Consider the following 26,162-nt stretch of genomic DNA (forward strand, 5'->3'; position numbering starts at 1 on the left):
GCGGTATTCAAGTGTCATTCTGATTGGAATTTTCTTAACGTGCAGCATCACTCTGCACTCTGAATAGAACTCTCTTAAGCTAAGTATGCTGTTACGCTCAAGAAAAGTAAAGAAATTCCTTGACTGAATGGGTCAAGAAAATTCCTACAGAGAGCCCCATTTGAAATGAATATTCTTCTCAACTGCGTACTGCGATCAGAAAAATGTGATTTTCTGGACCATTTCTGGGAAGAAATTTCCCACGCATCGAGATAGGCGATTCCTTTTCTTGTCAGTAGCAAACCAGCCTTTAACGTGCAGCATAAGCCACTGCTCATGTTCGAAAGTACACTGAAATGAATTTTATTGTAGAAACTACTGAATCCATGGTAAAATTAAGAACTGCACCAACGATTTTCAACCGACTACATTAATTTGTTAACTCTACCAAAACATAGCCAACATCACTACACAAGAAAATTTCTTCTGTTGATTTAACCAGAGTTGTAGTATTTTTGAGTAGAAACATTCTTGATTTGAGAAGTTTTGCATCATACTTTTGACCACACTGTGTTGTACGGTGGGTGTCACGGAATGAAATATAATGCTGTGTAGTGGATGCTACTATGGACATAGTCAAATTTACTGCACTGCTCAGTGATTTTCACCAGATTATAGTAAACTTAACAGATTTTTGTAGTCGGTTGAAAATCGTTTCAATTCATCAGAAAGTATACATTTTATCATTGTTTCATAACAAATCAATAGTTGAAATTGTCATCCAATCGAATATTGCCGTTGTAAGAACTGGAAAAAGCTTAGCACCGCTCGCGGAAGCTTCTTCGTCACTATTGATAAGTTGGACAGATTCTGAAAAAAAGATAGTCGAATATCAATTACTGAAACATAATATTAAACCTAATTAACAAACTCATGTTTTCGATGCCACGCTCAAAAAACTTCGTATTTCCATTCTGTTGCCAATTGCACGTGGCAATGTTTAGCCCGAGCCGCCATATTTGCTCCACTCTACATAGAATTATTGATATTACCTCAAAATACATCAATCGTATTCACCAGAACTCGCGAGCTTCATTTGGTCAAACGCCATTTTGCTTCGTTTTGATGCTCGGTTCATAAAAAAAAGGTAAGATATTTTTCAAACAAGGCATGCTTTGGATTTCATAAGCACATCGTATGAAATGTTATAGGTCCGCGTATGAATCTTGAATCTCTTTCGTATGTTCTTCATACGCGAGTTGTGAAAATTTTACGCGTCGTATGAAATGTTTTTCAGCTAGGAAAATACTGTTTCATACGAAAGGTATTATGAATAACATAACTTCAGTTTCCTCAGTGAGGTACTACATGTTCGAAAGGTTTTTTATTCATACCAAAAGTGTAGTAAACTTTGTGGATTTTGTTTTTGAGTAGATGCTACATGTAGTAAAGTTCAACGCTCTTTATTCATACCGCCCAATGGGTAACCCAAAGGGAACGCTTTTTTTTTTTGTAAAGAAACAGTCGATTAAAGTCGAGGGAAAGAGAGAGTTAAGGAAGGAATCGCTGGTATTTTTTATTTTTTCGTTTCAAGCTGATGTTGAACGGTTTGATAAAATCATAAATAAACCATGAACTTACCCTCACAAACTCTCTGTCGGCGTACTTGGCTACCGTATGCAGGATAACAAAGTTCATATCACTGTCGAGGCACTTACGCTGGTAATCAATAGCGGTACCTTTGTCATGTTGACTGGCATGTCTCAATCCCTCCTCTACCAGAGTTTGAGAATGTTTGAAAAATTTCTTGTACAAATTGTGAACATCCTCAGCATGCGTCTCGGCCAAAAAGGTCCCGTAGATTCGGTAGGCAGCGGCATTGACCATGAGATCTTTACACTTGCCACCTGCTACCACCTCATTTACCAGCCGTTTCGATAGGAACTTATCGCCATTGGCCCAATTCAACTGGGCATCTTCCAGCATGAGTAAAGCTTTTACGGTCTCCGACAACGTCTGCTGCGACATAGCGCATATGTTTGCTGTGGCTACGTCAAAATGTCCACTAATGCGTGCTTCGTGAATCAAGTGGAACAGCGTCTGGTTGAGCGCATCAGGAACCCATTTCCGCATTGCGCGAACTCTTGCCGTCTTCAGTATTGCAATTCGTTGCGTTAAGTTTGCCTCCTTGTATGAAAAATCACTGTAAGGTAAAGTGTCCTGTTGATCCCATTTCTGTAACAATTCAGTCTCTCCATCAATGACACGATAAAACTGAACATTCATGAAATCTTCGATTTGTTGTAGCTGTCGCAGTTTGCTCAAATACGGATAAATATTCTGCGTTGACTCCATGCTGCCAACTTTCAACATTTCAGCTAGGGCTTTCCTCGCTTCTAGCACAGCGCTTTCCGTGGCGATCTCGTCCTTCAGTTCCAAACATTTGAGTGCTTTATAGTGTTGTTTTTCAAAGACATGCTGCCAATCGACGTTCTGCTTGCCTTGATTAGCTCTATCATCGAGGGCTATATTCCAATCGGCCAATCTCCATGCACATTCAAAATCCATCGATTTACTATTGGCAACAGTGTTTGCCAATCCATAGAAGCCCGACGCTTTCAACGTTTGTACATACGCTGATCTTTCAAAGGTGCTTTTGCTCGAGCTGGCCACATCATAGTAGAGCAAGCTCTGGTGGAATCTTCGTTCCAGTTGATAGTACTCACTTCGGGATGCTATGGGATCTAGGAACGCTTTGGCCGCATCTACAATCCCAACCGACAAGTGAGCCGTTTTCATTATGCTCATCAACTGAGGATTGCGGCTGATGACGTCACTTTCCACGCCTTCGTCGCGTTGAGTCATGCACCACAGTTCACCGTAAAGGATCGCTTTGAAGTAGGCTTGACAGTGAAGACTGGCCTCAGCTATCTGCAGCCAGTTCAGGTTGATGGTATGCTTGGAATGGCTGTAAATTTCACAATAGTTTAATTTAATGACACATGCTAGAAGATTCGGAAACATACTTCTGGTTGTTCATGCGAATGCACTCAACGATTGTCAGCATTAGGTGGATTGTCTCGGTGCTTTTACTCATGCAACCCACGGGCGTCAGCTTGTCAGCAAATTTCAGAAAGAAATTATTCACCTGAAAAGATATGTTTCATTTTTCTATAACATCCCCTACACAACCATTCCGCCGGAAGTCGTTCCCTTAAAAATCTACCATTTCCCAGAAAATCAATCCTCAGAATGCCATAGGGATCAATCCAGAAAACCATATAGGAAAGGTGTACCAGTTATGGTCATAGTGGTTCCCTATTTATCCACATATAAACATTTTCGAAGGCTTTCATATTTTGAATCTTTTTAGCCTTGCAGCCGTCGCGGGAATAATCGCGGGTTGTACTTTGTGCAACACTCTTGGTTTTTCATGTTCAACATTTAACGATCAACGCTCCGTCATCGTAATCATCGTCATCATCGAAACTTCAAAAACAGTTTTTCTGTTCAAAACTAAAAATTACTCGATGAAAATGTGTTCACTGTGTTTCGGTTGGAGAAATTCTGAAATGATTGAAAATGAATGATTCTGGAGGAGGAATTCAGACCGACTATTGGAAAGTTCAGCGCCCACCGGCTGATGAACGAAAACGGTTTACGACTAATTGATTTCGCCAACTCCAAGAATATGGCCATTTGTAGCACCTACTTCCTACACAGCCTTCTATACTGATACACCTGGAGATCACCACAGCAGGCCAATTTACAAATCGACCACGACACGTTCTGATTGATGGACGGCACTTCGCCGACATTTTCGACGTCAGGACCCATCGTGGCGCTAACATCGACTCTGACCACTATCTGGCGATGGTTAAACTGCGCCCAAAACTCTCCGTCGTCAGCAACGTACGGTATCGACGGCCGTCGCGGCCTAGAGTGACCTAGAGCGGCTTAAGCAACCGAATGTCGCAACTGCATATGCGCAGCACCTCGACGCTGCATTACCGGAAGAGGATGAGCTGAATGGAGCCCCTATTGAGGACTGTTGGAGAACAGTGAAAGCAGCCCACAAAGATGCAGCTGAGAGCAACGTCATGTACGGAGTCGACGAAACAATTAGTTCGACGGAATGTAGACAGATTCTGGAGGAGAAGAATACAGGCGGTCATGCTGCAGCAAGGGATCCAGCAGAACGTGGAACGTTATAGACGGAAACTGCAACAACAGACCCGCCTCTTTCGGGAGAAATAAACGCCGCCTGGAGGAGACGGAGTGCGAGGAGATGAAACAGCAATGCCGGTCTCAAGAAACACGTATCAGAAGCTCAACGCATCAAGCAACGGCTTCGTGCCGCGAGTCGAGTCTGTCACCTGTAGTAAACGAGTTCGTAAGAAGTTATCAGGCCGGCTTCGATGATAGCCGATCGATAACGGACCAGATCTTTACTGTTCGGCAAATCCCCCAAAAATGTTGTCTCAACGCATCACCTTTTCATAGATTTCAAGGCGGCATAGACAGTACCGACCACGTGGAGCTATGGAAAATCATGAACGAGAACAGCTTTCCCGGGAAGCTCACGAGACTGATAAGAGCAACGATGAAAGGTGTGCAAAACTGTGTGAAGGTTTCAGGCGAGCATTCCAGTATATTTGGATCCCGCCAGGGACTACGACAAGGCGATGGACTTTCGTGCCTGTTGTTCAATATTGCGCTAGAAGATGTTATGCGGAGAGCCGGAATTATCAGCCGGGGTACGATTTTTACGGGATCCAGTAAATTTGGTTGCTTCGCGGATGATATGGACATTGTCGACCGAACATTTGAAAAGGTACCAGACCCCTACACCCGCCTGAAATACGAGGCATCCAAAATTGGACTGATGGTAAATGCGACCAAGACAAAGTACATGCTAGTTGGTGGGGCGACAGGGCTCGCCTAGGTAGCAGTATTACGATAAACGGGAATACGTTCGAGGTGGTCGACGAGTTCGTCTACCTTGGATCCTTGCTGACGGCGGACAATAACGTTAGCCGTGAAATACGGAGGTGCATCATCAGTGGAAGTCGGGCATACTATGGCCTCCACAAGAAGCTGCGGTCAAAATAGATCTACACCCGCACCAAATGCACCATGTACAAAACGCTCATAAGGCCGATAGTCCTCTATGGACATAAAACGTGAACGATGCTCGAGGAGGACCTGCAAGCACTTGGAGTTTTCGAACGTCGGGTGCTTAACCCATATCCGCCCAGCGTCCTAAAAATAGGACAGAAGCCCCGAACGCCCAGCGTCCTATAAATAGGACAGTACTTGTAGTGCAAATATCTTGAAAATAAAGAGGTTTAGGAGAAAACTGTCTTCTGCAAAGTTGATCACAGGACTGCTGACTTCCACTTGGTAACTAATTTAATTCAGAATTAACTCACCAGGTGGCGCACAGACGCCAACAAATGTCGCATATATAAGCAACATATGAAACAACTTTTCAGCGTACAAATATTTGCTTCGTTTATATCGCAGTCCAGCGATGAGATACAAAATTGGTGTCTTCGACGAAGTTGAACAACTAAATAATACCTATTCGCATAGAACCTTACAAATTCGGAAAACACTCCCAAGATGGCGCTAGTGAGCCAAAACTTTATTTGCTTATATCTTAGCCCAGTTATGAGATACAAAAATGGTGTCTTCGACAAAGTTGAACAACCAAATAATACCTATTCGCATAGAACCTTACAAATTCGGAAAACACTTCCAAGATGGCGCTAGTGAGCCAAAACTTTATTTGCTTATATCTTAGCCCAGTTATGAGATACAAAAATGGTGTCTTCGACAAATGTGTTCAACTGAATGAGATCTATTCGCCCGAAAACTTATTAGTTCGGAATACATTCACTAGATTGCGCTAGTGGGCAAATATTGTATGTGCTTGCATCTCAGTTCTGTTCTGAGATACAAAATTGTTGTCCTCGCCAATGTTGAACAACTAAATGATACTTAGTCACATAAAACCTTATAACACTCACAAGATGGCGCTAGTGGGCAAAGATTTTATTTGCTAATATCTTAGTCAAGTGATTAGATGCAAAGTTGAACAACTAAATGAATCCTATTCGCCTAAAACCATATTAGTTCGGGAAACACTCACAAGGTGGCGCTAGTGGTCAAATATTTTATATTTTTATATCAGTCCAGCGATGAGACTGAAAAAAATCGAACTCTCGAAATGGGTATCTTCGACAAAAGTGTTCAACTAAATGGGATCTATTCGCCCAGAAACAAAGTAGTTTGGAAAATTTTCCCAAGATGGCGCTAGTAGACAAATATATTATTTGTTTTTATCTCAATCTTGAGATTGGATACAAAGTTAGTGTTTTTGACAAAGTTGGAGAACTGGATGAGACCTATTCGCCTGGAAACTTATTACTTCGGAAATCACCCAAATGGCACTACTGGGCACAAATTTTATTCGCTTATATATCAGTCCACTGATTAAATCCAAAGAAAATTATTCGCCTAAAACCTTCTTGGTTCGGAAGTCATTCTCATGATGGCGCTAGTCGACAAATGATTTATTCGCCTATATTGAAGTCCAGTGATGAATAATTTGGTATCTTCGAAAACAATGATCAACTAAAGGAGATATTAAGATCAGAAGTACCGTAAAATCGGGTGTAATTGATCAGACGGGTGAAATTGATCATCGTATCACACGATTTTATTTAATCGTAATAGAGCACAAATATCAATGTAAGCTGCAGTAAATGAACGTTGTTTGTCGTAACTATTGTCAAATTGTGTGTTGTGAAGTTTTTTGCGTTAAAAAATGTTTATTACTATGAAAATAATGTAAAATTTCAAAATCAAGCACGGTGCAGTATCGACAAACACCTATAAACTTCTATTTATAAGCAATGATTTAAACATGGTATAAACCTGAAAGTTCGTGAGGATGCTTGAGATATATCCCCAAACCAGATTTCATCACCAAAACTCGTACCAATTAGCTCATGTGGCTGAAATAATTGAATTTCTGTTAGATATCATTGAATTCCTTAGGAAATTGCATACATTTAGGCGTTTTCAGCGTAATTCTTGAAATTTAACTATTCGTTATTTATATAAATATTGCATTGTTATGAATTTTACAAGCATATTCGGATTCAGGGAGCTCAAATTTAACATGTACAGTTGTTTTGAAAACTAACAATAATGGCATTGACAAGTGATCAATTTCACCCCGAAATGAGATCCTCTGATTTTTTTATTGTAGAGATATTTGTTAACACTAAAATGACATTTGTTAGAAAATTTCGGTACATTAGTCGATGAGGCTCACCTTCGTATTTGTTTTCCTGCATTTAGTTGTTTGGCATTGTTAACATTATAGAAAACAGACTTGAAAAACCGTGAAAAATGATCAATTTCACCCGAAATTACGGTATGTCCTATCAATAATTGACAACAGAATGTACTATCGCGAGCAATTTAACAACGCCTCTTCGCATTGGAAGAAATTTGATCAAATGCAGTCCATTTTCGTTCGTTGCACTATCATTAGGTGGGCTTAGTTTTAATTGGGCTCCCGTTAGGTAAGCTACAGTCGAAGTCAAACGAAGTCAAACGTCCCTTTTGGCATAAAGCCCGATTTTTGAATGTTGGTTGCCCTGGATTTCTATTGTATTCAATGGGCGGTATTCAAGTGTCATTCTGATTGGAATTTTCTTAACGTGCAGCATCACTCTGCACTCTGAATAGAACTCTCTTAAGCTAAGTATGCTGTTACGCTCAAGAAAAGTAAAGAAATTCCTTGACTGAATGGGTCAAGAAAATTCCTACAGAGAGCCCCATTTGAAATGAATATTCTTCTCAACTGCGTACTGCGATCAGAAAAATGTGATTTTCTGGACCATTTCTGGGAAGAAATTTCCCACGCATCGAGATAGGCGATTCCTTTTCTTGTCAGTAGCAAACCAGCCTTTAACGTGCAGCATAAGCCACTGCTCATGTTCGAAAGTACACTGAAATGAATTTTATTGTAGAAACTACTGAATCCATGGTAAAATTAAGAACTGCACCAACGATTTTCAACCGACTACATTAATTTGTTAACTCTACCAAAACATAGCCAACATCACTACACAAGAAAATTTCTTCTGTTGATTTAACCAGAGTTGTAGTATTTTTGAGTAGAAACATTCTTGATTTGAGAAGTTTTGCATCATACTTTTGACCACACTGTGTTGTACGGTGGGTGTCACGGAATGAAATATAATGCTGTGTAGTGGATGCTACTATGGACATAGTCAAATTTACTGCACTGCTCAGTGATTTTCACCAGATTATAGTAAACTTAACAGATTTTTGTAGTCGGTTGAAAATCGTTTCAATTCATCAGAAAGTATACATTTTATCATTGTTTCATAACAAATCAATAGTTGAAATTGTCATCCAATCGAATATTGCCGTTGTAAGAACTGGAAAAAGCTTAGCACCGCTCGCGGAAGCTTCTTCGTCACTATTGATAAGTTGGACAGATTCTGAAAAAAAGATAGTCGAATATCAATTACTGAAACATAATATTAAACCTAATTAACAAACTCATGTTTTCGATGCCACGCTCAAAAAACTTCGTATTTCCATTCTGTTGCCAATTGCACGTGGCAATGTTTAGCCCGAGCCGCCATATTTGCTCCACTCTACATAGAATTATTGATATTACCTCAAAATACATCAATCGTATTCACCAGAACTCGCGAGCTTCATTTGGTCAAACGCCATTTTGCTTCGTTTTGATGCTCGTTTCATAAGAAAAACGTAAGATATTTTTCAAACAAGGCATGCTTTGGATTTCATAAGCACATCGTATGAAATGTTATAGGTCCGCGTATGAATCTTGAATCTCTTTCGTATGTTCTTCATACGCGAGTTGTGAAAATTTTACGCGTCGTATGAAATGTTTTTCAGCTAGGAAAATACTGTTTCATACGAAAGGTATTATGAATAACATAACTTCAGTTTCCTCAGTGAGGTACTACATGCTCGAAAGGTTTTTTATTCATACCAAAAGTGTAGTAAACTTTGTGGATTTTGTTTTTGAGTAGATGCTACATGTAGTAAAGTTCAACGCTTTTTATTCATACCGCCCAATGGGTAACCCAAAGGGAACGCTTTTTTTTTGTAAAGAAACAGTCGATCAAAGTCGTGGGAAAGAGAGAGTTAAGGAAGGAATCGCTGATATTTTTTATTTTTTCGTTTCAAGCTGATGTTGAACGGTTTGATAAAATCATAAATAAACCATGAACTTACCCTCACAAACTCTCTGTCGGCGTACTTGGCTACCGTATGCAGGATAACAAAGTTCCTATCACTGTCGAGGCACTTACGCTGGTAATCTATAGCGGTACCTTTGTCATGTTGACTGGCATGTCTCAATCCCTCCTCTACCAGAGTTTGAGAATGTTTGAAAAATTTCTTGTACAAATTGTGAACATCCTCAGCATGCGTCTCGGCCAAAAAGGTCCCGTAGATTCGGTAGGCAGCGGCATTGACCATGATATCTTTACACTTGCCACCTGCTACCACCTCATTTACCAGCCGTTTCGATAGGAACTTATCGCCATTGGCCCAATTCAACTGGGCATCTTCCAGCATGAGTAAAGCTTTTACGGTCTCCGACAACGTCTGCTGCGACATGGCGCATATGTTTGCTGTGGCTACGTCAAAATGTCCACTAATGCGTGCTTCGTGAATCAAGTGGAACAGCGTCTGGTTGAGCGCATCAGGAACCCATTTCCGCATTGCGCGAACTCTTGCCGTTTTCAGTATTGCAATTCGTTGCGTTAAGTTTGCCTCCATGTATGAAAAATCACTGTAAGGTAAAGTGTCCTGTTGATCCCATTTCTGTAACAATTCAGTCTCTCCATCAATGACACGATAAAACTGAACATTCATGAAATCTTCGATTTGTTGTAGCTGTCGCAGTTTGCTCAAATACGGATAAATATTCTGCGTTGACTCCATGCTGCCAACTTTCAACATTTCAGCTAGTGCTTTCCTCGCTTCTAGCACAGCGCTTTCCGTGGCGATCTCGTCCTTCAGTTCCAAACATTTAAGTGCTTTATAGTGTTGCTTTTCGAAGACATGCTGCCAGTCGACGTTCTGCTTGCCTTGATTAGCTCTATCATCGAGGGCTATATTCCAATCGGCCAATCTCCATGCACATTCAAAATCCATCGATTCACTATTGGCAACAGTGTTTGCCAATCCATAGAAGCTCGACGCTTTCAATGTTTGTACATACGCTGATCTTTCAAAGGTGCTTTTGCTCGAGCTGGCCACATCATAGTAGAGCAAGCTCTGGTGGAATCTTCGTTCCAGTTGATAGTACTCACTTCGGGATGCTATGGGATCTAGGAACGCTTTGGCCGCATCTACAATCCCAACCGACAAGTGAGCCGTTTTCATTATGCTCATCAACTGAGGATTTCGGCTGATGACGTCACTTTCCACGCCTTCGTCGCGTTGAGTCATGCACCACAGTTCACCGTAAAGGATCGCTTTGAAGTAGGCTTGACAGTGAAGACTGGCCTCAGCTATCTGCAGCCAGTTCAGGTTGATGGTATGCTTGGAATGGCTGTAAATTTCACAATAGTTTAATTTAATGACACATGCTAGAAGATTCGGAAACATACTTCTGGTTGTTCATGCGAATGCACTCAACGATTGTCAGCATTAGGTGGATTGTCTCGGTGCTTTTACTCATGCAACCCACGGGCGTCAGCTTGTCAGCAAATTTCAGAAAGAAATTATTCACCTGAAAAGATATGTTTCATTTTTCTATAACATCCCCTACACAACCATTCCTCCGGAAGTCATTCCCTTAAAAATCTACCATTTCCCAGAAAATCAATCCTCAGAATGCCATAGGGATCAATCCAGAAAACCATATAGGAAAGGTGTACCAGTTATGGTCATAGTGGTTCCCTATTTATCCACATATAAACATTTTCGAAGGCTTTCATATTTTGAATCTTTTTAGCCTTGCAGCCGTCGCGGGAATAATCGCGGGTTGTACTTTGTGCAACACTCTTGGTTTTTCATGTTCAGCATTTAAGACATTTAAGATTTTGCCACCAGGCGACTTTAGTGAAGATGAATCTTTTTTTATGCAGATATCTTAGAATCCAGACCACTGAGAACGACGGTGTCTTCGGCAAAGTTGTTTAATAACTCAAGAGCTATCATTGTTCTAGATAATTGAAATTTTGCCAGAGGTGAGGCCAGTAAGCATGAAACTTTTGTTTTGCAGATATCTCAGGAGCCAGACAAAGGACTTCGGCAGACTTGTTCAGTAGCTCAAGTGCTATATTTTACTCGCGGTTTGGCCACCCGTTGGCACTAGTGAGCATTAAATTTTACGGATATCTCAGAATCTTGACCACTTAAGAGGATAACGCTAGTAAGCATTTTCATGCAAAGTTTCTAGCTTACTAGTGCCACCTGCTTGTGAAATTTTGAACCAACTAGTTCGAACAATGATATCCCTTCTCTTAATGAACAACTTTGCCGAAGCGCCATCTTTCTGAATGGTCAGCATCGGGAGACTTTTTCTTCTTATTCTTCTTGGCATCACGTCCTCACTGGGACAAAGCCTGCTACTCAGCTTAGTTTTCAATGTTCAATGAGATATCCGCAAAACAAAAGCTAACGTTTCATGCTCACTTGCGCAATCAACCACCATATATCGCTCCACCTCATGAACAACTTTACTGAGTACCCACATTTCGAAATTATCTGGATTTTGAAATATACCGGTTTAAAATTTTAATCAATTCAAACCGTATACAGCGCCCGGTTGGTAAATGGCTGGGCATAGCGTACCATTGGTACCTCGCGTACCTGAAGGGATAAAATAGACCTCTCTGTACGGGACTTAGGGAAGATCGGGTAACCAACCCCAGCGGAAACTTTGGTCGTAGGCTGACAGGAAATGGGGTGTTTGCTTATGCAAACCTGGAGCGTCTATACTCCATGTTAGGAGCGGCTCATAACAGCGTCCGTTCCCCATGTCAGGGGCGGCTGATCATAGTCCAAATGCCAGAGAAGGACTCTAAGCTAAACTATGCACTATGGCCTTCCGAACATTGAGGGGGAATGATCCTCCGGAAATCTAGGGGGTTGGTGTCAGGCCCTGCAATCATTGGCGTAGCTAGGATTTTTTTCCTGGAGAGGGCCTAGGGGGGGCCTGGAAAGCTCTTGGTTTATCGACGAAATGTCGAATACAAACTTCAGAAATTTCGTAGTTTGCATAGATTTGTATTCATTTTATTCGTTTGTGATTTTGTCTCACAGCAGTAATACCTGTAAATTTCAATTTTCACTACTAAAAATATTAATACTTTGTCCAATCCAGTTGAAAAATCCTTCAAGAACTCTTCCAAAGAACTATCGACGAATATCCCGTAATTGTTTAACGAATTGTTCAGGTCGAAAGTTTCTTCATGATTTATTTCCATACTTTTCCAGGGCACTCTCCAAAAACTCATTTACTAGTTTCCACTGAGTTCCTCCTGTGATTCCCATGTAAATCATTCTCAGGATTAGTAGTTATTATTCAACAGTTTGTTTCCTGAAATTTCTTTAGGCTTTCTGATCTTAATAGAAATTTTCTCGAAGAATCTGTATCAAATTGCTTGAAAATATCTCTTGAAGAATTTCGAGATTTAAACATTACTCCATGGAGGTCCTACAAGTACTTATTACATATAAATTATAATTGTTAGATTGAAATATTATCCAGTTATTCCTTAATAATATAATAATCACCAAAATCGTCTTCAAGATCACCAAGTAAGGATTCTTCCTACAAATTCATCAAAGATTGTCCCAACAGTTTTTCCAACTTTGCCTTTGAAGTTCTTCCTACATATGCTTTTTTTTTTCTTTCAAAGAATTATTCTATAAGATATTTATCTAAAAATCAATTAGATATTGCTCCCCGCATTCCCTCAAAATGCTATTACGAAAAAAGTATTTAGAATTTCTTTAAAAAATGCTTCCTTGACAATTTTTTTAAAAGTTCAAACATTCCTTTGAAGTTTTAAGTAGAATACGACGTTCAAATGTTCTTTTGTAAACTCTTCCGCGAAAATATTCAAAAGTTTCCCGAGCAATTAGTTCATAGATTTCTTCGGAGAATAATATTATTGTTTCCCCTGGGTTTCATCCTAGAATTCTACCGATAAATTCATCAGAAATACATCCAAGTACTTTCCAGAGATTTTTTTACTTCAAACAGCATTAGCGATCCTTCAGGAGATATTTTAATACAAATTTTCAAACAGAGTTACTAAAGGATCTTTCCATTCATTCTCGATTTTTTTGAAAAAAAAGTTCTCCAAAAATTTCATTAATGGTTCTAAAAATTCCTCCATATTTTTTTCCGAACGTTTAATTGGGGATTCTTCCACAAATAAAATCTAGAAATCCATACACTCTTCATATTTAGTTCAAAACCTACTCCAAGAATACCTCTATTTTTTTGTTAGATTTCTTCACAAATTACTCTACGGATCACTCAATATCCGTATCCGATTTATATCAAATTTATAGAGTTTTGGAAGAACTTCTAAAAATTTGTTTAGGTAATTTCAATTTAAAATGAATTTGTTAAAATTTACTAAATTCTTGTCAGAAAATTTAAGAAATCGCCGTAGAAACCGTCTGAAATTTTTTGACAAAATTGCTATCAATGTACCTCACAGAAAAGCTTAGGTGGTTTTGTAGGATTTAAAACAAAAATTCTTGTTTATTTTTGACTCGTCATTTATAATGGAGAATGATTTACGTTAATGAGAATTGAATTTTTACTGCAGGTATTTGTATCTAACATATTTGAAATTGTTTTGCATGGACTTCGAAGTTTCGTGATACTATGAGGAACAGATTAGAGTAAAAACCCATTTCTTCGTACTTGCAGAAATTCAAAACATTTTTTTTTTTTGACGAACAATGTTTAACAATTATGGTAGAACTGCAGAAGTTTAATATGAAGATATTGGTTTTATTTTTAAAAAAATTGCCAGAGATGTCCATTGGTAAAATTTATTATGAAAGATTTTACCGTATTTAAATCTTGGAGGAAATTTTTGCATAACATTAAAAGTTTTTTTGGAATTTCTGATGGATTGATGATTTTGTAATTTTTCAAAACTCCTAGAATTATTTTTTTTCCTTCATATTATTTTTAATGTTGTTTTCTGGAGTATGAAAAGATTTTTTGTACGAAATTGGTCAAGAAAGCGACATATGATGGAAAGAGAAACAATAAAATGTTGGAACAAACAACAGATGGACAACGGAACAAATAAAGATAACAGATGATATATCATGTTTTCCTAAGAGAAGAATGGCTACAGGATAATTGAAACCTCTCTAATGAATTTAAAAAAAAAAACATATTTCTCAAGAAGCTCCATCGAAATCTTTTTTGAAAATTGTTCTTGAAATCCATCCCAGAATTCTGCCAGAGAGCACTATGAATTCCTTCTAGGAATTGCACATGAATTCAATTCCAGAATTGCGAATTGCGAAGGAAAAGTTTGAATTTTTGAAAGGTTGAGATTTTTTTAGTTGAATCCGTGAACGTATTTGTGGATAAAAAGTATCCATATGAGGAATGGTTGTTCTCCAGGAGAAATTCACGTTGAAAGTATGAACTAATCTAACTATATTATTTGAATATTTTAAAAGAAATTTGTAGCAGAAGGTATAAAGCCACTCTCTTCTTGAGAAAATTGATTATACTAAATTTTTTGAGAATACTTTTACTTGGAAAAGTTACATTCATGCAAAATTGTTTGAAAAAATTGAAGCGAAATCAAAGAAAGAAATAATAAAAAAAACTCTGATCAATTTTGTTGGGCTTTTCTTAGAAACCTAACCCACACTGAAATCACTAAAAAAATCTGTTATGAATTTAGCCTTATTTTCGCCTAAAATTTCAGCCATCTTATTTTCAAAAAGATTCCTTCAGTTATTTTGCCTATTTTCTCATTTAATTTTGTCGGATCATAATCAGCCGGGGTACGATTTTTACGGGATCCAGTAAATTTAATAGTTTCGCGGATGATATGGACATTGTCGACCGAACATTTGAAAAGGTAGCAGACCCCTACACCCGCCTGAAATTGATTGCGAGTTATCTGTTGAGATGTTAACTAAATAAATGAATGATGAGTGATCAATGTTACCTCAAATCAACAAAACAAACAATAAAATGGAAATTTTTTTAACAAGCTTAAAACTTTCAGAAAACGAAATATAGTATACATTCACGAGTGATAGGTGCCAGCACTTGTTTTAAAAATATAGGACCCGGATTACGGTACTAGAACATTGTGTTCACCGAATATCTAGTCGGATATCAATACTCAACTTTTTTTTAAATAATCTTTTGAGGAATGGCGCATTCTGGGGAATAGTACATTTTGGGGAGTGGAATTCTGGGGATTGTTATAGAATCATCTTTTTTTTTCTACTCATTTTTTTTTTCTTACAAAATTTCCGATATCGTAGTTCAGACCAGCATCTTTGAAGCTCAAAATAATCTGCACCAACATAGGTATCATTTTTGCTGCAAAATTGATCTAAAATTGAAAGTTAAGAATAAAAATTTATTTAGTGTACAAAATGCATTCAATCTTCTTACCTCAACTTCTGTTAAACCTTTGATCACCATATCTTGTAGGGATTCCAGTAATGTAGTCGATAAGGTCAGTACAAACGATTCATAGCTGGTTGCCGTGTCAATGATAGCGCAAAGCGATCCTAACTTAGTGTTATCCGAGGGTCGTACAAAAATCGGTGCATTATTTTCAACGAGGGCCATGTACGGATACAGCGTTCTCAAAGTAGCAGCCAGCTTGCGATAGTCACGATTCTGTAGCAAATGGTAACACACTTGGGTCGTCTTTTCGACAACACTCATATCTTTCGTTACAAGCAAATCATTCAGTTGAAGGAGGATCACGCGTACGAACTGTTCAACCGTACTTTCAGTATTTTTAAGATTCGTATATATTTCCGTTTGAACATCCGATTTGAGTAGCATTGTGCACAAATCAACCGGTCCTATTTCACCAAGGCACCGCAAGGCGGCAACAGTATGCTTCTCGTTGCAACTGCTTTGAATCTCATTCAACAAGGTGTTAATCAACCGTAGTACAGCATTGTTGGCACAACTTTCTGAGAATCCGTTCGAGGCTTCAAGTTCTGCGCAGACATCGCGCAGCTCAGATTTATTAGATGCTAATAAATTGTACAATGTGATCAATTCACCGTACTTGCGTTGCGGGAGCTGAACTATACGAATGATGTCCTCAGCTAAGCTCAGCTGAAATTGAGATTCCTTCAATTTCTCCAAAGTTTCACGGAGATCTTTGAAGTCGTCATGTTCTGGAAAATAATTCAACTTTTTAATCGCATCTCCGAATAAGGCCTGATGTTCCACTACGATCAGCTCCAGTATCTTAAGTGACTTAGTAATGACTTTTCCGGAGGGATTCTGATCATAAACAGCGATCAACGAAGATACCAAGATGTTCAAATGCGGTCTCACATATTCGGCGCAGGTCGGTACTATTTGAAGCAGAAACTTTGACAGGCAGTTTAACACCGGTAACTGTAATGATTTTGAGCAAACCATTGTGTTGCTTAGGAAATAACATATGTCTCTCGCTAGGAATTCTTTCAAATCTGTCGTGCGATGCTGGCAAAAATAATCAACCAAATGGTCGATTACCGCTGAATACTGGAAGAACAGGATCATCTTTTGTTCCGCAACGTCCGATTGGAAAATTTTCAATTTCAAATGTAATATAAGCTGCTCGACTGTGGCGGGATATTTGCTGCACAGATACGTTAATAGTGGTTGCTTTGCAGACAAGGGTTTCAGATGATCCAAGCACTTTTCAAAGTTTTCGCGATTCAAAACACATTTGTCTTCTACTACGAGAACTTCACGGCCAAAAAGTTCTGTCATCAGGGCTTCGTCCTGTAGCTGTGCGACAATCCACTGCAACACACATAGGCCCGAGCTGTTTTGGAAACTCAACTGCCTCATATCCATATGATTGGTAATGATCGGATGCATTCGATTTGCTATTTGAGTGTAGATTTCGGACATGTTGTCACAGCCCGCCAACATTGGGATGAGGAAAGCAAAACATCTTGTGGATATGGCCTGAAATGAGAAAAGGATTTGTAACGATAGTATTCATTTCAAGATCATTATGATGTTGTTTCCTTGAACTTTTTCGACGTTAACACTTCAGTCGTCGCGCTGTTGTATTTTGTACAGCACTGTTGAAAAAACCTTGCTTTTCGTTCACAACTGCAGCGTGGTGGTTCTGACAAACAGCGCGACGACTGAAAGGTTAAAGGAAGTTCATCCATCAACCTATAAAATTTTCATCTGCAACAACACAAAATGTATTGGGCAGCCAGCGTAAGGAAAAAGGCAATCTGGAGATTACTATCGCAAAAAGCTATGGGTCTTGAATTGGTAACACAGGGCCATAGCACTGTGATTTATTCAGTCGATTTTGTGCGCTTTTTGAATAACGCTCAAACCTTTGATTTTAGTGGTATAGTTTGTTCGAAGAAACTTCTTAGTATTTCAAAGCGGAAGCACCTATCAGTGAGATAGAAAAACAAAAAAATATCATATTTATCTGAACGTATAAATAGACAGGTTTATGGACAAAAGGTTGAAAGGACAAAAGGTCGGAAAATGATTTGCTTGGCGGGAAATTTATCCTTCTTTGAAATATTCGACCTTTTGTCCCTTTTTTTTGTTCTTCGACCTTTTGTCGTTTCGACCTTTTGTCCTTTCGACCTTTTGTCATAGATTCAAATAGACATATGCTATCTTCGACAAAGTTGTAGAAGTGGCCATGTGAAATAACTTTGTCGAAAACACAATTGTGCTGTTTTCTATATTTTTTAAGATATATACCGTTGTATGTGGATAACCCCTAAAATTCATATTTTTTATCATACCTTTTTAGATTAAAAGCATTTTTCATGTTTTCTCCTGTCCAAAGAGGAGATATGATACTTTAATAATTTCAATGGGTTGTCTGCCCCATTTTGCACAGGAAGCAAATTGGTAGATCTTAACTACACTTAAAAAATAGAGTAATTTATGAAAAAATTTTTTATTCTAAAAGATGAGATGTTGAGCAAAAATACGATTTTTTTCGTGTGGCAAACAACTTTGTAGAAAACATTTTTTTTGTCTTTATTAAAGTGTTTTTTAACTGACGCTAGTTCAAGACTACTACTCGAGAGATTATTGAGCTGAAATCGAATTCAGGTTAACTTCCATGAGCCCTCTCGTAACGTAGGGGTAACGCGCTCTATCTAGGGAACAGGGAGTCGTGAGTTCGACTCTCACCAAGAAGACGTGTAACTTTTTCGTAAACTTCACAACAATTTGTCCATTTAATCCAATTGCAAAGTTTATGCAATGTTTAGTTTTTCAAACTCATGGAGGTTTGACAGTATATTGTACACTCCAACCTCTTTTTACGACGGTTCTTTTTTACGACCACTTTTTTACGACCGAAATTCAGATTAACGACCGTTTTCATAAATGATAAATATCTTAAAAAGTAATCAAAATAAAGGGTAACGATGTTCAGCAAACTTGTTCAGTAGATTATGGGGTGGTCATTGAAATGCGAAATTCTGCCACTAGGCGGCGCTAGTGAGCATCGAAATTTTGTTTTTCTGATATCTCAGGATCCTCACCACTTAGAAAGATGGCATCTTCGGCAAAGTTGTTCAGTAGCTCAAGCGCTATCATTATAGAAGCCATGAGATTCGAAATTTTGCCACTAGGAGGCGTTAGTGAGCATGAAACTTTTGTTTTGCGGTTATCTCAGGATCCTGACCACTTAGAAAGATGGCGTCTTTGGCAAAGTTGTTCAGTAGCTCAAGCGCTTTCATTATAGAAGCCATGAGATTCGAAATTTTGCCACTAGGCGGCGTTAGTGAGCATGAAACTTTTGTTTTGCGGTTATCTCAGGATCCTGACACTTAGAAAGATGGCGTCTTCGGCAAAGTTGTTCAATAGGGCGATATTCAAAACTGAAAAGGCAATAGATGGCTCTTTTTCAGTGGTAGTAAAAACGAAATCCTGAAGCAAAGAAAGCACCACGGAAGATGAATTAAACACAAAAAGTTATGTATTCACTTTACACTTGATTTCTTATCACTACTTTTTTGATCCAGGTTCCTAAATGCAAGTAATTTACGTTTTACATTATTTTCCATACGTTTTGACAGTTCTCCGACTACTATTCTTCCATGCGCTTGTGTTGAAAGTTTGAGAAATTTGAGAATCCAGCGTAGCGCGATCAGTGGGTGGAACACAAACAACAGTGTCGTCGCCCGGCGGCCAATGAAATAAAATGAATGTTTGAATGGTTGTTGCCTGTACTATTTGCCGCTGGTGCCAACTGTTAGCGTTTAAGAACGAAATAAACAGTCGTAACCCTATAGCTCAAGCGCTATCATTGTAGAAGCCATGAGATTCGAAATTTTGCCACTAGGCGGCGCAGGTGAGCATGAAACTTTTGTTTTGCGGATATCTCAGGATCCTGAACACTTAGAAAGATAGCGTCTTCGGCAAAGTTGTTCAGTGGGGCAAGTGAAAAGTAAAAAGACATTTTTCAAAAACTTTCTCTGTATTTTTTCTTTAATTTTACATAAAACTCAAATTCAGCATACTGCTTATATTTGATGGGAGCCAAGCTAAAACATATACACGACCTCATTTATTTAAATTTAAAGTCTTTAGAATTTAAAGAACCTCTACTATACGATTTCCATTACCCACTTGCCCCACGGTACCTTATTTTTTTAAATTATGAATTTAGTGAGTTATAGGGGGATCTCGCCCTATATGCATCGGGGTTAATCGGGTAGGAACTTCCAATACATTATTTTCTTTTTTAGAAGAATCCAAATAAGGCCTACTGTTCAAGGTAAGTCAGACGCTCATTTTTTTCAATGAAAACATATACTGTTTATGCTTCTCACTCACCTTCATAACTTCAGCTTGCGTTCTTTTGATGATACCACAATACTGCGCTAAATCGGCTGGTCTATTTGATACAATGGCATAGGCAACATCAAACTGGTACTTTTTAATGAATTCATCCAACGAGCCGCAATTAGTAAAATACCAAGGAAACCTTTTGAGTGGGAAAGTGAAAATAACAAACATGTGATACAGATATTTGATCGAATAAATCAAATGCTACTTACGACGCAAGTTTATAGCCCTTGGAGATCCACATGTCCAAAATATCTTCCATATATTCTTCAATCAAGCCAGCAGTGTCGATGCTCATTGCTGTCTTGAGCAGCTTTGCTATTGTATGTACTTTGTCTGGAGAAAAGGAATAAATGATATTAAATTGTTAAAATTAAATAAGCGGAAAAAACTTACGTTGCGTCAGATTACTCAGACAAGCTTGTTCGACCAAGTTCAAAGTTGCCCGTTTACGAAGACAGTAGCTTTTGCAAATAGTTCCACAAATCAGTTGCAAATGGGCAGACATCAGGTTTTCTTTCTCATCTTTGCGCAAAAGATCCTGTCGATATATAAATTAATATTAATTTAATTAATGTTTGTCTCTACAAAAAATGGACAGTACTCACATCCATTTCAAACGCCACAGACTTGTAGAGTTTTAGCTGAAACCGATAGAAGTCAGCAGTTACCGTGTCAATGGTGAAAGCCCACGTATCATCAAAGAGATAAAGCAAATTTTCCAATGCGCATATCTTGATGGCAAAGTGAGGAGATTCAATCAAGCTAATCATCCTGACATAGATCGGTTCGTGTGATTCGTAATAATCAGGATATGCTTTTATCAGGTATTTAACCTGGTCGTAGATTTTCCGTTGCAAGCCGACAGAGTAGTTTCGTTTATTAGCCTTTCGAATGAAGGACAGCAGTACGGTGTTTGTATCGTTGAAGAGTGAATCATGTGGACTGACGAATATCACCAAATCCGAAAACAAATCGACAATTGTTTCGGTCATGGCATTATTGGTATGGTGAGTTCGACAGATGTCTTTGATATACGTGAGGATCCACTCGGCACAGAAGAAAGTCGATCGTTGCTTGAGCAACACCTTGCATACTCCAAATATGTGAAACAGATCTATACTGCTATCGACGTTGAAATCGATCTGATCCAAAAACACCTTCACATCGTCCGTATTAACTCCGTTGTACTTCATGTAATGTGCCACAATCAACAGCAGATTGTGTTGATTGGACTGTTCTCTATTGAGATCCGATGCTTTCAATGCTTCAATAGTTTTTGAATTCCTTTCTGGAGCAGTACGGATGTTTTTGAACATCCATTTGAGCATACTTGTGAAGTTGCTTGCTTTGAGCATTTCATTGATTCGTTCATCATAAGGACCTTGAAATATTGTCAGCAATCTGGACGACATTTCGCCCAGCTCTACGGGCGTTAACGTTCTGAGGCGGTCGAATCCCATCTCCATCTCCTGTACCTTGAACGTGATCTTTTTCGTGATCAAGCACTTTTCAAACGAATCCCTCCCTAGGGCATTATGCTGCAAAAGATCGTTCAAAATTGCCAGATATAATTCCACATCTCCTATTATGTTGTTCAATCCTTTGCCCAAGGCATCATTCTCGGCAGGCAGTGTGTGTTTCTCAAAGTTGAGTGATGTACACAGCATTTCAAAATTGTGCTCATGGATATTGTAGAATACATCTGTATCTAGCGTTTCGGAAGATTTTTGCTGGATTGATCTGACCACTAGTAGCTTTTCAGCACTTTTCAGCAAAATGTCTTCTTCGATCTTACGAATTGTTTCATCAACCTCTTCGTATTTATTCTCGGGAATGTGAAAACTTCCTTCTACTTCATCAGTTAGGTCATCGTCGTTGCCTTTGTGATGCTTTGTAACAGAGCAGAGTACGGATATTTTTGCCAGCAGCCTCATGTCCAACATTTCCTTATTGTGCAGTATTCCTTTGGCTAGCGTTTCGCGAGTCTTCGGAAAAAGATAGTTCAGTAGCTTCTCGACTACTTCCTGTACGTTGCCAATCGCTTCCAGGGGAACGACGTTCAGAATGGTTTGAATGGTGCCGACATTAGTGTTGGTGCGTTCGATTGAGTACGTGTAGAATGCTTGCAGGATACCGCTCAAAAATGCGATGGAAGGATACTTGTGGTTAGAAATCAACAACTGCAGTATCAAATGGTGATCAGAAGCTGATTTGTTATTGGATGTGCAACATCTGTAAAAAATGAGTGGTTTCTCATAAGTCCGTTGACGATATGATTAACATCAATATCAGGTATCAAAAGAGCAGTAGATTTATGCCTTCGCTTGTTCGAGGCTCGTCCATCACGATGCGATAGAAAAAGTGCGCCATCGATGTATCCAGTAAGGCCAGTGGTCCACCTTAGAAACGGCCCGCAGGTCACACAGGTGGCGCCTATCTGGCTGTCGGGTTACAAAGGCCAACAAAGCGAAGAACTTGGGCATACTCAAAGAGGCTGATTGGTTTGCCGGTGGCGCATACAACAGCTTCCTGATGTTTGCTTCAAGTGTTTCGGAAAGGGCCATTAGTTGTGGAAATGCAATAACAGAAGTAAGCTGTGCAGAAAATGCGGCACCGAAGGCCATGGGGCAAGCGATTGTAAGCAAATCGCTAAATGTCTAATATGTCACGGTATACACAACAAGGTAGGCTATTCCCACGTGTAAACAACGATTTTCAATAAAAACATGTGTCGTCATTCCTATCGCCAGGGCTAGAAGGATAGTAAAAGAGAGCAGGCTTTGCTTTCTCTTGTACTCGTTAGAGATTGCGATAGGAATGACGTCACTACCAGATGTCATTTTTCGGAATATAATACCTTGTTTCTTTTTATCGTGTAATATTTATCGACAGAGCAGACAACGGACACTTAACGGGAGGACCCAAATGTCCGGGCACAAGCGGAGTAGAATGCAGCCAAAACGAAAGTAAGGAAGTAACATAGTTAAATTTAAACCACTGTGATGCAGACCAACAGCTGCTTGGCAGTCAGACTCGGAAACGAAGACCGACGTGGCGTTGCTATCGGACTCATACCGCATACCAGCCAACAACGGGAACTGGGTGGCAGATAGGTCTCACAAGCTAGCAGCTATAAGGACGACAGTACGATACACAATCCAAGAAGTAGTCTCTATATCAAATGACGGTTTCGCGATAGCAAAAATCAACGGCGTGTTCTACTGCTGTTGTTACGCGCCCCCAAGGTGGTCGATTGAGGAATTTTCCCACATGGTCGACAGAATGATAGCCAAACTAGCTGCGTTTTATGCATGGGCAGTGGAGTGGGGTAGCCAAAGAGGCCAACTATTGTTGGAATCCCTGGCCGCATTAACCCCTCTACCGGCAGCTTCATTTTTTACCGCAAAATTCATACTCAAATCGATATAACTTTTTTGTTTTTCAATATTTTTGCACCATTTTTTAACAAGCTTTCAAAAAACTTTTCTAGTTTTGGGATCTGTGTCGATATTGATCATTGGTCATCTGTATCGTATCGTATCGTATTCGGATATTCACTCTTCGGAACAATACATTAATGAGAGTATGTTGTGAAAAAATGAAGCAATTTGGTACAGCCGTCTTTAAGTAATGGCCATTTAGGTTTCTGGAACCTCGCTGGCCAAATAAAGATCTTAAAAACTTCAAAAAACATCATATCGTAATTTTCAAATATCTCCAAGAATACTGAACCGATTTGTATGATTTTTTTCAGAGATGCTCCTTTTTACTTGGCATTATATAGCCCACATTTTATTTTTTCTGATAAATTGATCAAAAACAAAATGGCCGCCAAAAACATTTTATATGGAAAATGTCGGTCCCCCAAGGAACATCGGAATATCTTTAAAACCAGATGACCAATAATTAATATCGACACGGATTTCTAAACTAGAACTGTTTTTTGAGAACTTGTGAAAAAATTGTGCAAAAATATTGAAAAACAAAAAAGGTATAACGATTTGAATACTTATTTTGCGGTAAAAAACGAAGCTGCAGGTAGAGGGGTTCATTGTACAGTTGGCAAATGTGGGCACAATGAAAACATTCCGCAGAAATCGATTATCGACGTGACGTTTTGTAGTCCTAACCTTTTAGGTACCATGAACTGGCGCGTTGATGACGGTTATATTCATAGCGATCATCAATCGATTCGCTATAGTATAATACCAGGCGGGCGGAAGGCAGCGCGATGTAACTCGACCCAAGCCCGAGAATAGAAAACAGCGCGCTTCGACGACGAAGTATTCACTGAAGTCATGAGGCGCGAACGGAACACTCTGGACCTAAACGGTGAAAAGCTATTTGCTGTGATATCACGAGCGTGTGATGCTTCCATGCCGAGAAAAGCCCCTCCTAGATAGAACAAGCCGCCGGTGTACTGGTGGTGCGAATCAATCGCAAATATTCGAGCAATCTGCCTTCGGGCTAGCTAGACGATGAATGCAACGCCCATGCACAGAAGCACAAAGAGAAGAACGCGGTGCAGCATTCAGAGAGGCAAAGTTGGCTCTCAAAGAGGAAATCAAGAGTCAAAAACGGACATGCTTTGATAGTCTATGCCAGAGTGCCAATTCGAGTCCGTGGGGTGACACATACAGAGTGGTAATGGACCCAAGGTGCCATAGCTCCCCAAGAGAAGTCGTCCGAGTTGCTGCGATCGATGGATTTGTGGAAACGACAGAAATTGGTGCTACTACCAAAGGCGGGGAAACCACCACATGAACCGTCGGCGTATATACCTATATGTCTACTAGATACGACGGGCAAGTTATTGGAAAGGTTTATCCTCAACAGGCAAGTACATACTGAATACGGAAGGTGCGAATTCAGATAAGGTAAACCTACTCCGGACGCTATCCAGTCGGTCGTTCACACAGCTGAGGTGGCAATCGAGCATAAAAGGAGCGGCATCCGTTACTGCGCGGTTGTACAAGATGTGAAGAATGCGTTCAACAGCGCAAGCTGGGTAGCGATAGCCCACGCACTTAACCGCCTCAAGTTACCGGTGCAATTCTGTAAGCTTCTAGAAAGCTATTTTGATGGTAGGATTCTACTGTATGACACAGAGGATTGAACATGTTCCAATCTTAATTAAACTTTCACCATTTGCTTTTCACTACAATATCTTTCTGAGAAAAATATAGAGCTGATCATTTTTGTGTTACACGGTGCGGATATCTGTAGTGGGACTGATATGCGGTTACTTTTCATTATGGGACAATTTGACTTGCTGTTTTTTTTCCTATCTTTCCGAACAAATCTCATTACCTCATTAGGGCAGCTGAAAGAGCATTGACAGATATGTTGAAAACTAAACTCAACTCAATTTTGACGAAAATGCAGATGGGACTGACTTGCGATTCACGGCAGCATAGTTGAGGAATGGACGAAGTCTGGGAAACTAGGACTGGCCCGTCACAAAACTGAGGCAGTGGTGGTCAACAACCGCAATTCCGAGCAACGGGCGCTTATCTCGGTAGGTGATTGCAGCAGAAATTCCAAGCAATCTCTTAGACATCTTGAGGTAATGATCGATGATAAGCTCAGCTTCGCTAGCCACTTTGAATATGCCTGTAAAAGGGTATCTACGGCTATAGCGGCGCTACCGAGGATGATGTCTAACAGCTCTGCTGCAATTGCCAGCAAACGTAAGCGCCTGGCAAGCGTGATGCTATCCATACTAAGGTATTGAGGACCAATCTGGTCAAAAGCGCTTAGAACGAGCAGAAACCTGAAGCGGTTGGAAAGCACGTTCAGGATCATAAGCTGAAGAGTAGCAAGTGCATACCGGACGATATCTAAAGAGGGCGTGTGCATTATAGCCGGGATGACGCCTATCGGGCTCATCGTCAAGGAAGATGTTCAGTTCAATGCTTCATCCAAAGAGGTACCAGAGGAGTCCGCGACGCGTGTGAAGAGGCAACGCTCAGAAGTTGGCAGCAAGAATGTGAAAACTCCAGGGTAGATAGACCCATCGGCTAATACCAAATCCTAAAAAAAATATGTC

The 26,162-nt window shown here is 39.6% G+C and overlaps 1 protein-coding gene across 2 annotated transcripts in view; it reads right to left on the minus strand.

Annotated features, from left to right (window-relative positions):
* Positions 1 to 26,162, minus strand: part of LOC5565620 (serine/threonine-protein kinase ATM) — a 64,450-nt gene that overhangs the window by 4,895 nt on the left and 33,393 nt on the right. Inside the window, exons 6-15 of one of the 2 annotated variants that reach the window (XM_021844846.1) lie at positions 20,719 to 22,345; positions 20,507 to 20,651; positions 20,323 to 20,446; positions 20,099 to 20,249; positions 15,698 to 17,230; positions 15,546 to 15,635; positions 10,680 to 10,801; positions 9,295 to 10,621; positions 3,006 to 3,127; positions 1,621 to 2,947 (exon numbers count right to left, since the gene is read on the minus strand). In XM_021844846.1, the coding sequence (XP_021700538.1) occupies positions 1,621 to 2,947; positions 3,006 to 3,127; positions 9,295 to 10,621; positions 10,680 to 10,801; positions 15,546 to 15,635; positions 15,698 to 17,230; positions 20,099 to 20,249; positions 20,323 to 20,446; positions 20,507 to 20,651; positions 20,719 to 22,345 (6,568 nt within the window). The remainder of the gene's footprint in view (positions 1 to 1,620; positions 2,948 to 3,005; positions 3,128 to 9,294; positions 10,622 to 10,679; positions 10,802 to 15,545; positions 15,636 to 15,697; positions 17,231 to 20,098; positions 20,250 to 20,322; positions 20,447 to 20,506; positions 20,652 to 20,718; positions 22,346 to 26,162) is intronic. The other variant, XM_021844847.1, reaches the window with a different exon arrangement.

This window comes from Aedes aegypti, chromosome 2 (genome assembly GCF_002204515.2).
Source record: "Aedes aegypti strain LVP_AGWG chromosome 2, AaegL5.0 Primary Assembly, whole genome shotgun sequence".
NCBI lineage: Eukaryota > Metazoa > Arthropoda > Insecta > Diptera > Culicidae > Aedes > Aedes aegypti.